Source organism: Schistocerca cancellata, chromosome 9, assembly GCF_023864275.1.
Source record: "Schistocerca cancellata isolate TAMUIC-IGC-003103 chromosome 9, iqSchCanc2.1, whole genome shotgun sequence".
Taxonomy (NCBI): domain Eukaryota; kingdom Metazoa; phylum Arthropoda; class Insecta; order Orthoptera; family Acrididae; genus Schistocerca; species Schistocerca cancellata.
This window is the reverse complement of record NC_064634.1, coordinates 366,724,226-366,744,483: the sequence shown is the minus strand read 5'-3', so window position 1 is coordinate 366,744,483 and position 20,258 is coordinate 366,724,226. Positions and strand designations below refer to the sequence as shown.

The 20,258-nt window shown below is 40.1% G+C and overlaps 1 protein-coding gene across 1 annotated transcript in view; it reads left to right on the top strand.

Moving 5' to 3' along the window:
* Positions 1-341: 341 nt before the first annotated feature.
* Positions 342-20,258, top strand: part of LOC126101420 (coiled-coil domain-containing protein 96-like) — a 188,040-nt gene continuing 168,123 nt past the window's right edge. The window contains exon 1 of the mRNA XM_049912081.1: positions 342-375. Within this exon, the coding sequence (XP_049768038.1) occupies positions 342-375 (34 nt within the window). The remainder of the gene's footprint in view (positions 376-20,258) is intronic.

Sequence of the window (20,258 nt, the reverse complement as noted above, 5' to 3'; positions counted from 1 at the left end):
TTGTCTGAATGGATGATAACGGAAAAGAACCGAAACTGTGTAACGAATTCAAATACTGAGTAGATTATTAAAGCGAAAAATGTATTTCGAGAATGGCAGTGAAGCATGGAAAAGAATGAACAATAGTTTGACGCCAAAGAATACTGTTTAAGAAGTTGTCACGTGATTGACAGAAAACAAAACAACGTCATTGTTATTGAAACTAGGCTTTCCGGTGTTAGGGAGCTAGTGCAGACGTATTATTTTTTACGTTATATTTTTTTCTCTTCGCGAAACGGAGTTTCTTACGCGCATATTTTTGCGTCATTATATTTCAAAATTTGTGAAAAATACTGACCGGAATGGCAGAAGAAGCACCTGAAGGAGCACATGTCGGTAAGCTACGTCTCATGAGGACACGTGATTCTTCACTCGAGAATCATGCTTTCCGTCATTAACTGCGATTTCTATATGCACAGAATAATGGAATATGCTAGCTAAGAGTCCCGTATAGTGAGATAACATCCATCCAATCAGTTCAGCAGGCTGCCCCATTTCACAAAATTATTTTGGAACTTACATTACTATTAACAAGTTACAGGACCAACTAAAACACGTAAATATTTTCCCACTATCCTCTGAACAGATGTAGAACTTAGCAAGAGCGCTATAGAAATTTCGTTTGAACGGTTTTATTTAAGACAGCTGTGTCTGTTCTTAGGTGCAAACTGCGAAGATTTCCTGTGGTGCGTGAATTACCGAGACAAATATTTCACAGATCACAACGTCATTTTCATTAAATTGCGTACAAGAATTTTTATTTTCGTATACTTATTTTACAGGACTACTTCAGCTTCTTTAGTTAAAATAGATTCAAAAGCTTTGTAATGGATTTGCCAAAAATGCTACGTAGAAGACTTTACTGCAAGGTCGGCCATGAAGTATACACAGTGGGGCAGCTAAGGCAGGTCTACAACTACATCTACATAGACACTCCGCAAGCCACCATATACCGGGTGATCAAAAAGTCAGTATAAATTTGAAACCTTAATAAACCACGGAATAATGTAGATAGAGAGGTAAAAATTGACACACATGCTTGGAATAACATGGGGTTTTATTAGAACAAAAAAAAAAAAGCATTGCTAGATGCGTGAAAGATCTCTTGCCCGCGTCGTTTGGTGATGATCGTGTGCTCAGGCAGCCACTTTCGTCATGCTGGGCCTCCCAGGTCCCCAGACCTCACTCCGTGCAATTATTTGCTTTGGGGTTACCTGAAGTCGCAAGTATATCGTGAACGACCGACATCTCTAGGGATGCTGAAAGACAACATCCGACGCCAATGTCTCACCATAACTCCGGACATGTTTTACAGTGCTGTTCATAACATTATTCCTCGACTACAGCTATTGTTGAGGAATGATGGTGGACATATTGAGCATTTCGTGTAAAGAATATCATCTTTACTTTGTTATGCTAATTATTGCTATTCTGATCAGATGAAGCGCCAACTGTCGGACATTTTTTGAACTTTTGTATTTTTTTGGTTCTAATAAAACCCCATGTCATTCCAAACATGTGTGGCAATTTGTACCTCTCTATCTACATTATTCCGTGATTTATTCAGTTTTCAAATTCATACTGACTTTTTGATCATCCGGTATGTGATGCATGACGGGGGCGGGGGGTAACTTGTACGACTACTAGCCCTTTTCTTCTTTCCTTCTTCCTTCCCATTCTACTCGCAAATAGAGCGAGGGAAAAACGACTGTCTGTATGTCTCTGTACGAGCCCGAATCTCTCTGATATTATCTTCATGGTCCTTACGCGAAACGAACGATGGCGACAGTAGAATAGTTCTGCAGCCACCCTCAAATGGCGGCTCTCTAAATTTTCCCAATAGTATTCGTCAAGAAGAACGTCAGCTTCCCTCCAGTGGTTCCCATTCGAGTCCCCGAAGCATTTCACCAATACTTGGGTGTTGTTCTGACCTACCGGTAACAAATCTAGCAGCCCGTGCCTGAATTGCATCGACATCTTTCTCTGATCCCAACTGATGATGATCCCGAACACTCGAGCAGTACTCAACAACGGAACAAACTAGTGTCCTGTCTTGTATGCGCTCTCCTTTACAGGTGAAACACACATTCCGGGTCTAGTGATGCAGGGGATACAACCCGTCGGCTTTCACCAATGACGTCATACATTACTCATAAATAGTAACGTCTTCACTTCGAGCCATAGACAATAAAACAGTTCTGTGTTGTATCCCGTCCTTCAGTTGACCTTCACACTGACACTACGTATTCGAACATTGAAGAGATTTACCAATATATGTCAACTGGAGAGCAGGATACAAATGTTGTGTATAGCTATATAGCTCAAGTACAGAGTGGGATTACATTAGCATCGAAGGCGAAAAAAAAAAAAAAAAAAAAAACTGTTCCCCATAGTGAAGTACGGGGTACAAATTGTATATGTGTCGTCTTATTGCCTCTTCGCGTAGTTCAACTGAGGTACCGGTTGCAAATGTAACGTACGTCCATTTCTACGTTTTCTTTAGCAGTGTACAAATATAGAGGTCAGCGGAAGCGTGGGATACAAATATTATGTACGTAGCTCGTTCTGCCATCGGTACTACTAATATCTACGTAAGAACAGACTGCTAGTGATAGCGGAGGCGAAATAAACAACACATGTAAAATTTGTATCCCGTGCTTCATAGCATAGAACACATCACGTCATATATATATATATATATATATATATATATATATATATATATATATATATATATATATATGACGTGATGTGTTCTATGCTACCAATATTTTCCATCCAGTTTTCCCTTTCATTTTCCAGGGAAATAATACGAAATAAAAACGCGATATCCTTAACGTGAAAATACTACTGTCCTTTATATATGTCAACTATATTTTTCGTCTCTCGTATTCTTTTGTTTCTGAACATTCTTGTCAGCTCTTTCATCTGTGTAATAAATGTTCTCTGGGCAATTCTGACGTCATTGGTCAACGCCGACGGGTTGTATCACCTGCTTCACTAGACTCCACATTCCTAAAATTTTCCCAATAAAGCGAAGTCGACTATTCGCCATTCGCCCTAGGATGAATAAATATGTCAAGATGCGATTCTCACAGAGTTACAGCGGATAATGTGGCTAATTTTCTGACATAGCAAGTACTTTTTAACGCTTGTAGCAGCCGAATAATAACTGATTTTGTTCTTAGAGTTCCGTACCGCAATCTGTAAAAACGGAACCCTAATAGGATCACTTCGTTGTCTGATTGTTAAGACCCCTTTTTCACTTGTACGGGTGGAGGTATCGAGATGAAATTTTATCAAGTACTATACTCCGTTCATCATAAGAATAAACCTGATGTAAACAAACAGAAATGCAATGATTGGTAGAAGCAGTAGCACACGTACAGTCATTTTGTTACGCTCTTGGAAGTAGGTCCTACTTACGTATTAGATACATTATTACTAAGTTAAGTTAAATGAAACTTTAAGATATTCAAAAGTATTAATAGCCATCAACGTTTTCCTTAACCCAGGGTGACCAAATTATTTTCGGTGAAAACCGGGACACATTTACTCGGGTGCCAATGGACACCTCATTCCACATGTACCCAGGTTTCTTAATTTTAAATATTAATGTTTTGTTGATACATTTTGTTAACCCGATTATTATAACTAATAATAGGATACAAAAGATTGATATAATGTAGATTATCTGTATAATTAATTACATTTAATAAACGTATATAGTAATAAAGAAATGTATTACGATTTTACAAAATTTTACAGCCATTCAACTTTTAATCAATTAATATTAACATGAGCTTTAATATTACTGAGCACTTGTAGATGGAATTGACTGTCCTTGGAGAAAAGGGTATTTTTCACTGTCTCCAGCCTTCTTGATCATGTCTTTGTTCTCTGAGACACAGTGATAAAACTCGGTACAATCCATTTTGTAGTTGTGCAGGATCTGCAGGATTGCTTCAAGAGTGTCCACCTCCATTCTGTTTCTTTCATCAGTCCACTGGATATTCATGAATGAAAATATTCTTTCCACATTGGCATTATGGGCTGGGATTGCAAATAAATACCTTGGAATTATTATCAACTCAGAGTAATGCTGAAGACAGTCACAGCTTTTAAAATCAACTCACCCACTTCTTATGACATTCCAATGGTGTTTTTTTTCATCATTCCACTTGTGAAGACTTTCTTCAACAAAATTTGTCAGTATGCCGAACTGATCAAAGAGAATGGAATCATCGATTTCAGTCTCTTTGAAACGTCCCCTTAGAACAATTTTTACATCACTGTCCTTAAACTGACACACAATATTTTTTAGGCGCAACGCAATCTGACTTTCAAAAATCCCTACAAAAGAATGGCCCTGACCAGCATTAACCTATACCTTTCACAAATCACTTACCTCACAAAAATCTTCGTTACTCAAGCTACAGCAATACAGCGAGCGCCACTACTGCCAGCTAAATAACAGATTCAAACTACGGAAGGCACTAACTACTAGTAGGCATAGTTAGCAAATGAAAGATTTTAATAGAGAACAAACAATGTATTTACCTTAATAGTCATCAAAAGTCATAATGTATACAGCAGTTCATGACATCCATTTTTACAAATTTCAAAACTCCGCCATTTCTCTCCCCACATCCACCACTGCTGGCGGCTCACCTCCAACTGCGCAACGCTACGCGCTGTTAACATCCAGCTGCCGCTGCCCAACACTACAATGGCAGACAACAATGCAAACTAGCCACAGACTGCACACAGCACAGCCAGTGATTTTCATACAGAGCGCTACGTGGCGGCGGCGTTACCAATATAAGAACCTAAACAGCCTACATATAAGAACCTAAACAGCCTACTTACATCTTTACTCTTCAAATAAGAAACTGTCTCTTCAACGCTTTCCCATTTTGGCACTCTCTTCAGTAACATCCAATCAAACACCGGCGATGAGGGTAAATATGAGGCGCTCCACTTGCTGAGATAGTCTACACAAGCGTCATAAAACTTATTAACTTCTTCTCTAAAACTCCTTTCCGTTGCTTCTGATACTTCTGCTCTTTTAAGGACAGATTTAACATTAAAAGAAATAAACTGCTCTCTCCTCTTAGTAACAGTTTCCACAGTATTTTTCAAAACATCATTTACCTCTATTACACTTTTCGTGCTTCCCTCAATTTCTTTTATCCCATGCTACAAAGTGCTAAGCTGACTGTGAATGAACCATAAGTAGGCTTCACTTAAAGGGTTACTGAAAAACTGAATCAATATTTTGGGGGCTTTGTTTTCATTTAGGAAAAAATATTTAACGGTTCAAACAGGCGGATTACTCTTTCAACTCCTGGAAACAATGATAACCAGCGAGTTTTCGAGTGACACATTACATTCATATATTCAGTTCCCACATAATCACAGAACTCCTTAAGCCTCTCTGTTCTAACAGTATATATGTAAAAGTGTGAGTATACTACCTTCATGACGATAGTTTCAACATCACATCTTAAACTGTCAGCAGATGTCTGTACGCTATTGTGTAAAACATGTGCAGGGCACCCTATGTCTTCAATGTTTTCATGCAATATTGCCTTTAATTTGGTAAATACGTTGCATTTGCCTTGTCTTTTTAAACCACCAAAGTTTGTGTTGGTGCTGTCTCCACAAAATGCCACACATTTATTTTTCTCAAGATCAAACATTTCGATAGTATTCATACAAAATCTTGAAATTTCGTCAGATGTTTCATTAGGTAGGGAACTGACCTTCAAAAGAATTCCCTGATTAATATCGAAAAATTGAACAACAAACGGAAATATTTTAGTGGCCTTATGATTGCTGGCATCAGTGGATATCCTGTAGAAAGAAGGCTTTTTGATGTATTCAAGGCTTTCCTTTACACTCTGGGGAGCAATAACTCCTTTCACCAAGGCTGACACTTTAGTTCTTGCTGAACTAAACTTTTTTGCAATGGAAGAATCATCAAACATAATGCTGTTAAGCGTATTAGTACAATCACTAGATCTATAAGTTTGGTGATTTTTTACCGTGTGGTAGGCTAGTGTAAGCTCGGCTGCTCGAACTTTCGTCTCTTCACTTGACTGATGTTTCACAAAATAATTTTGTAGAGTTTTACTGCAGCTCGGTGCACTGTATCTGTTAATGTGTTTCTTTGACCTGATGTGATCAACCATGTCGGAACGTCCACCATGACTTATACTAATAAAACAGTTACATACGGAACACTCTGCTTCGTAATCAAAACGACCTTTCTTAATGAAATTCCATTCTTTGGAATAACAGTCACTGAACTTGCTGGCACGTTTCGGCATTGCGTTTCACAGTACTGCAGCAATAATACCACTAATATGAGAAAAAACTATTGCAGTTTGTCTGACAAAACATCAACTACTACACTGTTCTTACAATGAGTTTGTGAGTAAGTGGCGCGACAATCGGACGGTTTCATAGCTCTGATACAATAACACAACTTGCTACTTCTTGGTAAGTACCGCTCAAAGTAAATTATTGCCTGAGTGTATCAATACCGATACTGTGATTACTAGTACGGGACAATGGAGGTTTTAGACAAATAAGCTAAAATATATTAATTTCTTGTGTTGTATTTCCTTTAATACAGCGAAATCCCAAAAATTTGAGAAAGTTTCACGAAATGTATTTAAAAACTGAATTCCGGGACTTTTGAGCATCCCGAAACAAATTTTCGGGACACCGGAACACAGGGATGAAAACCGGGACAATTCCGGTTTTCCGGGACGTTTGGTCAACCTACCTTAAACGCGCTTTAGCTGCGTAGTTTTTATTTGAAAAATCGTGTTCAGTCACAGCATCTGCACTGTTTTGCTCTGATTGTTAATACGCAATATGAAAACGGCTGACGCTACTTCCTGTTCTTTACTGAAACATGCGTATGGAAAACGGTAAAAAAGGGCCGAGAAATAGGTTGTTCTTAAATTTGTTAATTTCCAAGAATAATTGCCTCTCGAAGTCGCGGCGTCCAAACGATACATATCGAAAGTGCGATCCTAAATCGATCACGCGATTCTGGTGGTGGGCGTTATGATCAATTATTTGTGATCGTCATTTTTATCTGTTTCCCGTCGTTCCCTTAGTTGCTCCAAGTTACACACCTCCGAGGATTAATGACAAAAAGGGAATTGTTCCCGTAACGTACACATCACATGGACTTTGACGGACGACAACACCGACAACTCGTAAGGTAAGTCGTCTCCTTTGTAATTACAAGTATTTTTGTAACGCTCTTCTTTTGTCGTTGCTTCAGTGACAACCTTAAACATACTCAAAACGCTCGCCACCAGAGTCGCGTTATCGATTTAGGATCGCACGTTCGATATGTATCGTTTCGACCCCGCGAATTTAAGAGGCAATCACCTTTGGATTCTTGGACTTGGGAAATTTTTTCATAAATTTGCAGAGATAATCGACATTAAAGTTTTCTGAGGGACTGTATTACATACAGCTGAGACAGAGTACAAGCAGGACGAATAGCGGAATCTGTAGCGTACTAGAGAAGAAAACATAATTTAATTTTTAAGGCAAAAATGAAGAACCAGATACTCTTTATTTGCGCTATGTCCACTGTTTTATACCACAGTTGTAGATAAGTGTCGTAGAAACATGAAGAGCAAACATTTTCACAGCATCGAGCACACCTTCCAAATGCTGCATTTTTACATTTGCTCTGTAGCATTACAATACGAGCCCTGCAGAACTGATATGGAGCCAAGTTAAGGGATTTGGCCCGAGAAATATCAGGATTGTTAAGCTGCCGGACGTACTGAAACTAACGCACGCAGCTTTTTGACATATCACTGCCGAACGCTGGCGGGTTATACAACGGCACGTCATAAAAGAGGAGGAAAAAATGACGGTGCCTGGTTGGATTCGCGCATATGGTTGTTGATCGACTCGTTATCAACGTAGCAGATGAGTTCCAGAAGTGAAATGTATTTCTGGCATTCGGATAGGGAAGGAGATAAGACAGTACCACACGACTAATTAATACCTTCAGTGGTTTCAATATTCAACAGTACGATGAAATTCCTGCGTAGCTCGCTCAGAAAAATTACCCTGTGTTTAAGTTAGGAATTTTCATCACTCTTGTTTCTAATTAGAATCCTATGTCAGGTGAGAACGAGAACATTTTATGATTTCCGTGTGGCCATCTAAGAAGCGCTCGATATTGCCAAATATTATTTCATTCTCTTTAAAAATTAAGCGATGTTCGAATCCATCATGTTTCTTTGCTCGTCTCTTATTTACGTCTGAACAGCACCTGCTCACATCGTTGTAGGCTTGTTGGACGAGCTGTTTGGCCAGTGCTATCCAAGTTTAACGCGCCAGTAAAGCTGCTGTCCCGCATTATCGCTCAATCTATGTGCGTGTAACACAGCATAAAATGTACACTTAAGATGCTACTAGACTGTACTGGTCAGAGTTTGCTTCCGCTCCACGTGAAAGGAAATCCAATGAGATTCAAGCAAACGCGGAAGAATACACGGCGTAATGTTTACATCAGGTTCATTCTTATGATGAGTAGAGTATTAAGTATACGGCCCGTTGGCAGTGTAAATAATTAAAAGTTTCTAGGTCAATGCAATCAAAAGATACGGCTATATATGTCACATATTTTGATATTCGCAAAATGACTCATCGGACAAGTTTGTTTGCGTGGCCACCCTCCGTAGCAAGCACGAAATATTTGTTTTGTAAATAGAGACCACCATTTCTCTCAGAAACGTTTTGCCTTTACATAGAATCAGTATCGTTCAGATAACTTAGACAAAACTTCAAAACGAAACTATCGTCATTACAAAAGCAAAGAAGGGAAACGCAGTAGTACTTACAGACAAAGAACAACACATTGAAAAACCACAAAAATTCATCTCATAAAATAACATTACAAAATTAAAATCAAACGTAAAAAACACATTCCAGAAAAGTAAAACACTCTGAAAAATATAGACATCATACTCGATTACACGGATAAAAGAAAGCTGACACACATGATCCGCGGTCTAAGGCGTTGCGGTCATGGACTGTGCCGCTGGTCCCGGCGGAGGTTCGAGTCCTCCCTCGGGCATGGGCGTGTGTGTTTGTCCTTAGGATAATTTAGGTTAAGTAGTGTGTAAGCTTAGGGACTGATGACCTTAGCTGTTAAGTCCCATAAGATTTCACACACATTTGAACATTTTGAACACATGATCCCACTGCAGCTGTCCTCGGAAGCCAACCAAGGATAAAGCGAATCTTCCTGTGAGGCCAATATTGGATTTCAGAAAACCCCCACGTACAAGCCTGCACGGTACTTGTTACAGATATTGTCTGAAAATTTCAATTTAGAGGAGGATAGAACCCTTAAAAACACTAGACAGCTAATACACCAAATACAATATATAAAAATTCCAGACATGGCAACAGTCCTCTCATTTGATACGGAAAGCATGTTTTCCAACATAGCAGTACCAAAAACAATAGAAATCATAGATAAAAACCTGAAAACACATAGTCAGCACCCTGATGAACCGATTAACGAAATACGTTAATAAATCTCATAACATAACAAAATTAGTGCCAATTTAATAATGAAATTTTTCACAAGAAACTAGATTAGCAATCGTGTCCCCAGCTTCAGGAACCTTAGCGAATACTTTTGTAAACCACACTGAACAGATCATTGTCACAAAACAGTAGCAAAAGAATATAACATATGATATTGGTTCAGGTATATGGATGACATTATGTGCTTAACAGACGAACCACAAACAAAAACTCAAAAATTTCATACTGACATTATTAAGATACATAAAAACATAAAATTCACAATTGAAAGGGTACAGACTAACCAAATTAACTTTCTGTATATAACAATTAAAAAACAAAACAATAAGCATATGTTTGAAATTTACTGTAAACTCACAGCAACTGACATTATCATTTCCCAATCCTCGAACCACCCATACTCACAAAAGCAAGCAGCTCTTCGACAAATGGTCCGTAACAAACAGAACCTGACATAATCCTGCAGATAGCCAAAGACAAAGGTTACAATAGTAAAATAGCCACAAAGCTAAGCAACAAAATTAAAAGTAGAATAAAAGCAGGAGACACAAAACGACAACAATAACACAACAAAAACAAACACAATCACGTACACTCATTACCATAAGAACTACACACGATAATCAGGAAAATAGAAGAGAAAGCACAAAATGGTACACAATGATATACAAATACTAACTCACATATAAAATCACCTTCATTTTTAAAAGACAGGACAAACATAGATACACAACGGAGAATTCGATCTAAAAATACACCCCAAAATTGACAAAAAACAGAGACATATACCAAAAGCAGGTATATATCAGTTGCAGTGTATATATATCAGTTGCAGTGTAACACTTGTGGTGGTGGATACATTTAACATAAATGAGAGTTTGGAGATATAGGACAAACCACATTTGCAGAACACCTAAGAGAACACAATCACTATCCTACTACTAGAGAAGAAGACATAAAAATAATTAGAATCAACAATAAAAAACACTTCCTAATTTTGCAAGAAAATTACCACATACCGAAAACCAAAGCAGAAAGGAAAACTCCGCTGGATGATTAAGTACACATGTCAGACAACTCATTGTTTACACTACTAGATAAAATGATAGAGTAACACTCACAGTAATAATGATAACACCATCCAACCCTTTTCCACTCACTTGTTCATGAAGTCTTCCACTAAACATTTAAACCAAAACTTAAGTCCGCTGAACACCAAAACTTTCAACCACTCTCAGGCATCTAGTACATTCATATTCATCGTTCTACAACTCGCTATGAATAACCATAAACAGCCCCCCTCCCCCCCAGCAAACATACACAAAATACATATACTCTCTTTCTCTCTCTTACACACACGCAAAATACTAATCCGTATGTATACACACTCTTTCACTATGCACACACACACACACACACACACACACACACACACACACACACACATATATATATATATATATATATATATATATATATATAGAGAGAGAGAGAGAGAGAGAGAGAGAGAGAGAGATAAACATAGCAGAAATAACAGAAATGAATGGACGTTAGTGTTCAGCATATACTTCGTTAGGTTAGCAACATGAATGTAAACAAATCAAATAGGTTGAGACATATAGTGAACTCACAGAAGTTACACCTTTGAATCAAAGTTTTCGATCAAATATGTATAACTAGTGACAGGAGACTAATAATGCTCCACAACAACAAAGCAAACAATATGAAAACTGAAAAAAAAGTTCGGAACATTCAAACGTGATAATGTTTCGTAAATGAAAAGGTAGTGCGATCTTCAGCATGTAGCCAGATGGAGGAAACGCAGACGCCAACCAAAAACGCGAAGAACTGTAAGTAATCAATTTTTACATAAAAACGAATCGTGAAGTGTTTTATAATCTACAAATAACACACATCAAAACAAAACTATATCATTCTAGATCCCACACAAGAAGCCTTAAAGTAAAAAAGACGAACCTCGTCTGGGAGAAACAAAATACAGTGCAACAAGAAAAGTCGGCTTTTTTTTACAAAACAAATATCAGACATTGGAACCTGTCGAGAGATCACGGGATCGAATCTTTACTTCTTCATATTACTCTCCACCTCTCAACGAGGGGAAGGGTCTCCACGTTAAATTGTAGGTCCCCTTTCCCCGATTGGAGAACTTTGATAGGTTAGAGACACGCAGACACGCAGGTCGCCGAAGTGACGTGCAGTAGAAAGACGTGTACCAACCCATTGAACCGCAATACATTTTTTTTATCATCAATAAACATAATTAAGTTTGTATGGAACTCTGACGGCGCGCAACCTACTCGCTCTCGTCCATCTTTTTAATGGAAATATAGTTTTCTTTCTATTGCTTTGGGAAGAGCTTTCACAGAGGACTTATAAGACATAATATGTATGCAACTTGATCTGATAATATTTGTAGCTTTGTTACATAGTCAGGAGAAGAGATCCCAAAGAAGCCTGCGCTATTAAACCAGATGAAAGTAAACACGTACCTTTGGTAGGATTCGTATGTTTATTGTTATTACTTTCATATAAAGCGGTCATATTGTTTGATCGGTACGTGCTATAAAACGATTCTCAACAGACAATTTCGTCTGCACTTTTTGCAGCACTTTTTGCTGCACTTTTTGCAACACAAGACCATGTTATATGGCATTTCATGCCTTCAAGGGTCTTCGCTGTTTTCTTGTCGATCCCTTGCTTCAGTTCTTCCAGTAGGTGCAAGTCTAGAAGTCTCACGTCCTGTGAGCGTATAGGGCATTTTGTGGTTCCCCAACGACCAATCCAGTTACTTCCAAATGCTCTGTTACAGTCTGTCGTTATCTGCGCGGAATGAACGGACATCTGTCGTACAGGCTGCTATCGCATGGACAGTCTTACGTCTACTGGGATGTCTTCCAATAACTGTGGCAGCATATTTGTATGAAACTGTAGGTACTTGTGGCTATATAGAGTGCAATCAATAAAACAGGGAACAATGAGACCCATTTTCGAAATCCCACACCACATACTGTATGACCAACGTCGTTTATCTGTTTCTACTATCGTGTTATAATTTCATGTATTGACTCGTTCCATGACCATGGAGACTTCTCCTTAATTTGGTCCCACGGAACAATCATTAAATAAATAAATAAGTAAAATGACTTCCTTCAGAGTGCATTTTCAGTTGATCAGTAGTGCAAATGACTGAAAATGACCTGTCCATCCGTAAACAAAATATAACGTAGAAAAACCGTAGCACTTAGCAGTTATAGCCGATTGGTTGGTTTGTGGGGGTTAAAGGGACCAGACTGCAACGGTCATCAGTCCCTAATTATAGCCGATCTTAAAAGTCATAGCCATGCGGGTGTTGATATAGGTAAATGTGGAAAGGATGAAAGGCGCGGGAATGTCATACTTGCAGTACACTTTTTTGGTTGACACTACTCATACGGTCAAGCTGCCTCGTCTATTACTGCTGTTAAAATGTTAGTACTATCTCTCTCGTCTCTTGCTGCTTTCGGTTGGCTTATTTTATTCTTCACACTTTCAGTTACCGTATGAGGTGGCAGAGTGGTTAGCACACTGGACTCGCATTCGGGCAGACTCGCGTCCGGCCATACCGATTTAGGTTTTCCGTGACTCCCCTAAATTGCTTCAGATGAATGACGGGATGGTTCCTGTGAAAGGGTACTGCCGACTTCCTAACCTATAATTCCCTAATTCGATAGGACCGATGACCTCGCTGTTTGGTCCCCTCCCAAGAATGAGCCAACCAATCGACACTTGCAGTTTCTTGAAATCTTTTTTATAATATTTGCAGAGACAGGTCGTGACTGCTTGGCACTATCAGGATACTTTTCAGCATACATGTGAAGTACGGCTCTAAGACGTCAACAACTTTCGCCATAAACGTCAACCGTACCCACTTTTTCGACCATTGTTAGGGCTGCTTTAAGTCCTAAGCGAGACAAGCCACCGCTTGGGACGCCAAGCGGAGAGGGGCTTTACAGCTGTACGATTTCTGAATACGACAGATCACAGTTAGTAGTGGCCATTTGGGGCACCAAGTTGAGAGGGGCACCCTAGTGCGAGGTTTGTATACAGTGCATACCACAACGGGTGAAAATGTACGGTGAAAAAAAGAGTGAGCGTGGAGGGGGATGTCGCTAATACGGGGTGGCGCACCATAAATCACTCGATTGAATTTTGATCCTACAAGTATACTATTGGGGCAATAGCTTTCAAATTGTGCGCTCAACTTCGTGCAGTTCATAGAAATTACGCCAGATGTCACTGCGAGTTCATCGGTTACGTTGAGTCTGCCATTTCAGTTTGCCGCGATGGCGGACAAGTGACGGTTGACCGTTGCACAAAAGACGAAGATTCTTTTACTGTTCATGGCAACGAACAGCGTTACATTGATACAGAGCAGGTTTAGTGCTCATTTCGGCACACGGTCGGCTCCCAACCCTCAGACAATACGCAGATTACATAAAAAATGTGAAGGTACTGGATCTGTTTTGGAGTGTCAGCTGCGGTTACATGCACGTACCGTGCATTGGCCGCAAAAAATTGAAGCAGTTGAAGTTTCTTTGACTCGTAGCCCAGTGCCGAGTTGGGAATTTCACGCCGATCTGTACAAACAGTTATTCAATCCGACCTTCGCTTGTATCTACACACGATGTCTGTGGCACATAAGCTTACTGCGAGAGATAAGGAGCGGAGACTGCAAGGTGGGCAATCGAGCAAGACCAAGAGGCAGTGCTACACAACACAAGGTTCTCTGATGAAAATTATTTATACCTGAACGGTGAATAAACAGAACGTTCGATTCTGGGCGCGTGAACTTCCTCGAATAATCCACATGAAAGACACCTACAGGAGAACGTGTGCGTGTGGGCTCAATGTCAAACCATGGAATGAACGGTCCGTTCTTCTTCGATGCTGTCCGCAGCTCGTGGTCTCGCGGTCGCGTTCACGCTTCCCGAGCACGGAGTCCCGGGTTCGATTCCCGGCAGGGTCATGGATTTTCAGCTGGCTCGAGATGACTGGGTGTTTGTGTTGTTCTCATCATTCATGAAAGGGGTGATCTGGAACTGAGCAAAGGTTGGGAATTTGTACGGGCGCTGGTAACAGCGCAGTAGAGCGCCCCACAAACCAAAGCATCAGCATCATCTTCGATGCTACAGTAATCGGTGAACACTATTTACACATGCTGCGAACCAGTTATTTCCTCAACTCATGGCCCCATGCCTTCCATTGCAGACACAATGGTTCACGCAGGATGGAGTACGCCCCCATACTGCCAACGTTGTGCGTGATATCTTACACGAAAGACTTGGCCTTAAGGGATTGTCAAACAGATTTCCAGAACGTTAGCTGGAGGAGGAATGTGGCTGACCCACAGCCCGTACACCAACATATGTGACCTCTTCCTTTGGGGGTTCCTTAAAGTGAAGGTATGACACAGAAAATCCGAAAATGCAGTGCAGCTTAGGGCCATCATTGAGGTTACGCCGCGCCATTTTAGAAGATTTGCGTCGGAGAGTCGTAATAAATGCACTTGCCCGACTTCATAAACCAAAACGGCCGTCATATTGAACATGTGATTCGTTAGGTTGTATTTCCAAGCTGTATTCTTTACTTCTACATCAATAAATTATAAATATTGTCAACAACAAATGTGTTATTCATGAAACAAATCAGTTGAATTATCGTGCGCCACCCAGTAGATAAGTCACTTGCGTGGAAAAATCTTCTCAGAACGGCCCTGGTTGGAGAACACATTGTCAAGGGATCAATAGCTTCGCGAGAAAGTTATCTGATCATTGCAACTGCAGAGGAAAGACTGATGGGCTTCAGCCGCACCAGGGTTAGATCTTTGCTTACATTTGGTACATCAGGGCAGTAGTTCGTGGGTCGGACCTTTTGTCCTGACGGTGGGACAGTTGGTTATGGTGTCCTTATCTTCCTACTGTTTCGGCATGTCCCATACGTGTTACGTTGTTGAAATCTTCTTCAAAGGCTCCTGCCAGTGCCACAGGAAGAAATATACTTCCAATAAAATAACAAAGTCGCATCCGTTATTCAGCAGCTATGAATGTTAAAAATTGCGTGCATACATCAATGTACATACAAGGCTGCGCCTTCAGGTGATCACCTATTGCGTCGCAATTGATGTTATACACAGGGCTTCGCCAGAAATGAAAGTGACGACAGCGGTAACTTCAAATGTCTAAACGTTTGGAAAAACGAAATAATCGAGGCATCAGTCATTTACGTTAGCGTAGTTTCCAGGCAGCGGAAGGAGGATAGAACGGTAATCCGACGGTCATGAGGTTGCGTTCCGAAGCGGAAACTTTTATTGTTATTATTATCAGCCTTTACGCCACACTGCAAAGATGGTTCAAATGGCTCTGAGCACTATGGGACTTAACATCTATGGTCATCAGTCCCCTAGAACTTAGAACTACTTAAACCTATCTAACCTAAGGACATCACACAACACCCAGCCATCACGAGGCAGAGAAAATCCCTGACCCCGCCGGGAATCGAACCCGGGAACCCGGGCGTGGGAAGCGAGAACGCTACCGCACGACCACGAGATGCGGGCCACTGCAAAGATAAATAGAAGCAATGCTCAGTACATTGGATTTATTAATATTTTCATAGATGGCGTAAAGAAAAAAGGAAAAGGAAAAATATGGGATTGCAAATAAATTTTCAGGGTAGGACTGTAAGGTATACACGAGGACTTCGTGTGTAAAATTAGATACAGTTGATGATTTACGCATGCTGGGATGATATTCATCGTAAAACCAGGGAAAGCTGTAATATTCTCGCCATCTTTCACACGTTATAAACTTTCTTTTCGTAATTACATAGTTGTATTCACTTTCTGTAGAAAAACAAATTTAGTGTACTTCCATAAAATGTTCTTTCTCATCGCACAGTTTGGCAGAGAGCCACGTGTAACGCGCCATTTCGCCAAATATTGGCGAGGATAGCTGGTGATGTACAATGGTTTGCATTTTGATGCAGTCTTCTGATTTCTATTTCTCTCTCTCGATGAGTTAAGATTAGTTCTGAAATTTTATGTTCAACTTCTTTACTTGGCGGTAAAAATAGATATCGCATGGTTTAGACTAGCGGAGTGCATTTGGTGGGCATTACTTTAATAATGCATGAGGACCTCCTCCATCTTGAAAATACAATGTTGTTGTTGTTGTCTTCAGTTCTGAGACTGGTTTGATGCAGCTCTCCATGATACTCTATCCTGTGCAAGCTTCTTCATCTCCCAGTACCTACTGCAACCCACATCCTTCTGAATCTGCTTAGTATATTCATCTCTTGGTCTCCCTCTACGATTTTTTCCCCTCCACGCTGCCCTCCAATACAAAATTGGTGATCCCTTTATGCCTCAGAACATGTCCTACCAACCGATCCCTTCTTCTAGTCAAGTTGTGCCACAAACTTCTCTTCTCCCCAATCCTATTCAATACCTCCTCATTAGTTATGTGATTTACCCATCTAATCTTCAGCATTCTTCTGTAGCACCACGTTTCGAAAGCTTCTATTCTCTTCTTGTCCAAACTAGTTATCGTCCATGTTCACTTCCATACATGGCTACACTCCATAAAAATACTTCCAGAAACGACTTCCTGACACTTAAATCTATACTCGATGCTAACAAATTTCTCTTCTTCAGAAACGCTTTGATTGCCATTGCCAATCTACATTTTATATCCTCTCTACTTCGACCATCATCAGTTATTTCGCTCCCCAAATAGCAAAACTCCTTTACTACTTTAAACTTCTCACTTCCTAATCTAATTCCCGCAGCATCACCCGATTTAATTCGACTACATTTCATTATCCTCGTTTTGCTTTTATTGATGTTCATCTTATAACATCCTTTCAAGACACTGTCCATTCCGTTCAACTGCTCTTCTAAGTCCTTTGCTGTCTCTGACAGAATTACAATGTCGTCGGCGAACCTCAAGGTTTTTATTTCTTCTCCATGGATTTTAATACCTACTCCGAATTATTCTTTTGTTTCCTTCACTGCTTGCTCAATATACAGATTGAATAACACTGGGGAGAGGCTACAATCCTGTCTCACTCCCTTCCCAACCACTGCTTCCCTTTCATGTCCCTCGACTCTCATAACTGCCATCTGGTTTCTGTACAAATTGTAAATAGCATTTCGCTACCTGTATTTTACCCCTGCCACCTTCAGAATTTGAAAGAGAGTATTCCAGTCAACAATGTCAAAAGCTTTCTCTAAGTCTACAAATGCTAGAAACGTAGCAAATATAAAATACAATATATTTCGATTTATTTACAGGGTAAGTAACGTTTTCATGGACTGTGCAGCTGGTTCAAAATTGGCTCTGAGCACTATGGGACTTAACATATGAGGTCATCAGTCGCCTAGAACTTAGAACTCCTTAAACCTAACTAACCTAAGGACATCATACACAGCCATGCTCGAGGCAGGATTGGGGCCTGCGACCGTAGCGGTCGCGCGGTTCCAGACTGAAGTGTGGCTGGTCCCGGCGGAGGTTCGAGTCCTCCCTCGGGCATGGATATGTGTGTTTGTACTTAGGATAATTTAGGTTAACTAGTGTGTAAGCTTAGGGACTGATGACCTTAGCAGTTAAGTCCCATAAGATTTCACACCATTTGAACATTTTTTTGTAGTAACGTAAAAACCGAAAATAAAAAATAAAAAAAAACATTCCGCTCAGAAAATCGACCCCACAACCTTCGGATTACCGTATTGTACTCTTTTCCGCTGCACCAACTGCTGGTGGTAAACTACGCTCACATAAATGGCTCTCACCTCGCCTGCCCCGCTCGAAACACGCTAATTTTTCTAAACGCTTGGTCATCTGGAGTTCCCTCTTCCGTCACTTTTGTTTCTGTCCAAGCCCTGCTTGTATCACAAACTATGACGAAATCGATGATGAAGGCGCGGTCTCTTTGTTAGTTCAAAGCGTTCTGTCACCCTTAAAAAGTTTCCCCAAACATTAACCAATACGGCTAGTTTTCCTTCCATCAAACAATAAAGCAACTTGTTCCATCTTCTCCTCGCTCTTTTCATTTCTCTGTTAGTCGCGTCACTCTCTTCCCCCCCCCCCCCCCCCCCATCTCCGTTCACTTAAGAGAGTAGTCGAAATCTCAGATTTATCCGCCGAATAAAAAATCAATATTTCGACTTTTGTACATAAGATATTTCTATCCAAAAAACCTGTGACGGTTTTCTGATACCACAGAATTAGGCTGCTCCCCATCAAGTGCAAAAACTGAGACAAATTAGAAAACAAGTAATCTATAAAGAACGTTCTGGAGGCCATATCAGGGAACTGGTTGGTTCTAAGTGCGAAAAAGAAAGTTTTTTTTTCAAGTGCCATTAATACAGGGATACTGCGTTTTATTCGTGACAACGCCAGTACAGAAATACGGTAGTAACTGGAGTCAGCAAAAACCATCTCTTGTCTTTTAAATTTTTCTCTGAGAGATTAACAAAATTAAGTTCAAGGAAATCTTTCAATACCGACTTCTGTTTCTCACAAAACTCCATTCTTGGGATCATATGTTTTACTGATACATAGACAAGATTACATTCGTTCGGTGTACAACACAAACTGTGCAACAACTACATAAAGGACACCTTAACGTATGACACTTGGAAATTGGACGGAAGCACTGCTTCGCATAAAGACCATGTGCCATCTAGTAATGTATGTTTTAAACGTTTTTTCCACGATTTGGCACTTTTAATAAGTCTGGGATATGCAACAGACAAACGAAGGAAGAAGAAGGAAGGAAGACTGGCTTCAACGTCCCGTCGACATCGAGGTTATTAGAGACGGAGAACAAGCTCGGATTGTGTCAAGGATGGGTAAGGAAATCGGCAGTGCCCTTTCAAAGGAATTATCCCGGCATTTGTCTGGAGCGATTTAGGGAAATCACAGAAAACCTAAATCTGGATGGTCGGACGCGCATTTTAACCGTCGCCCTATCGAATTCGAGTCGAGTGTGCTAACCACTGCAGCACCTCGCTCGCATATCGCATTTTTTGGAAAAATGGCACTTCGATCGTTTGACATTTCTTCTCTTCAACTGTCTTCCTCTTTCCCCCCACCCTCCCTCCTCCCCTCCCGCCAAACCTTCCTCGACGACCATTGCTGCTGACTCTCGTACCTTAAATCTGTCTTCAAGTAAGTTGTTTCTATTGCTGTATTCGTGAAGGACTGTAAACTGTGTTAACTTTCTGTACTTTAGTATCTGCTAGACGTTTTATAATGCTGCGTGTTACATAAATCTTACAACGCGCTACTCCCGAAGAATATAATCGATAATACTTCGAACGCTGGTTACATATAAAGAAGGCCTAAAGGCCTTAGTCTTGCCAGGTAAGTAAATAAATACATAAAATATTCGGAATGTCTTACGCTGTGTATGTACCGGGTGATCAAAAAGTCAGTATAAATTTGAAAACTGAATAAATCACGGAATAATGTAGATAGAGAGATACAAATTGACACACATGCTTGGAATGACATGGGGTTTTATTAGAACCAACAACAACAAAAAATACAAACGTT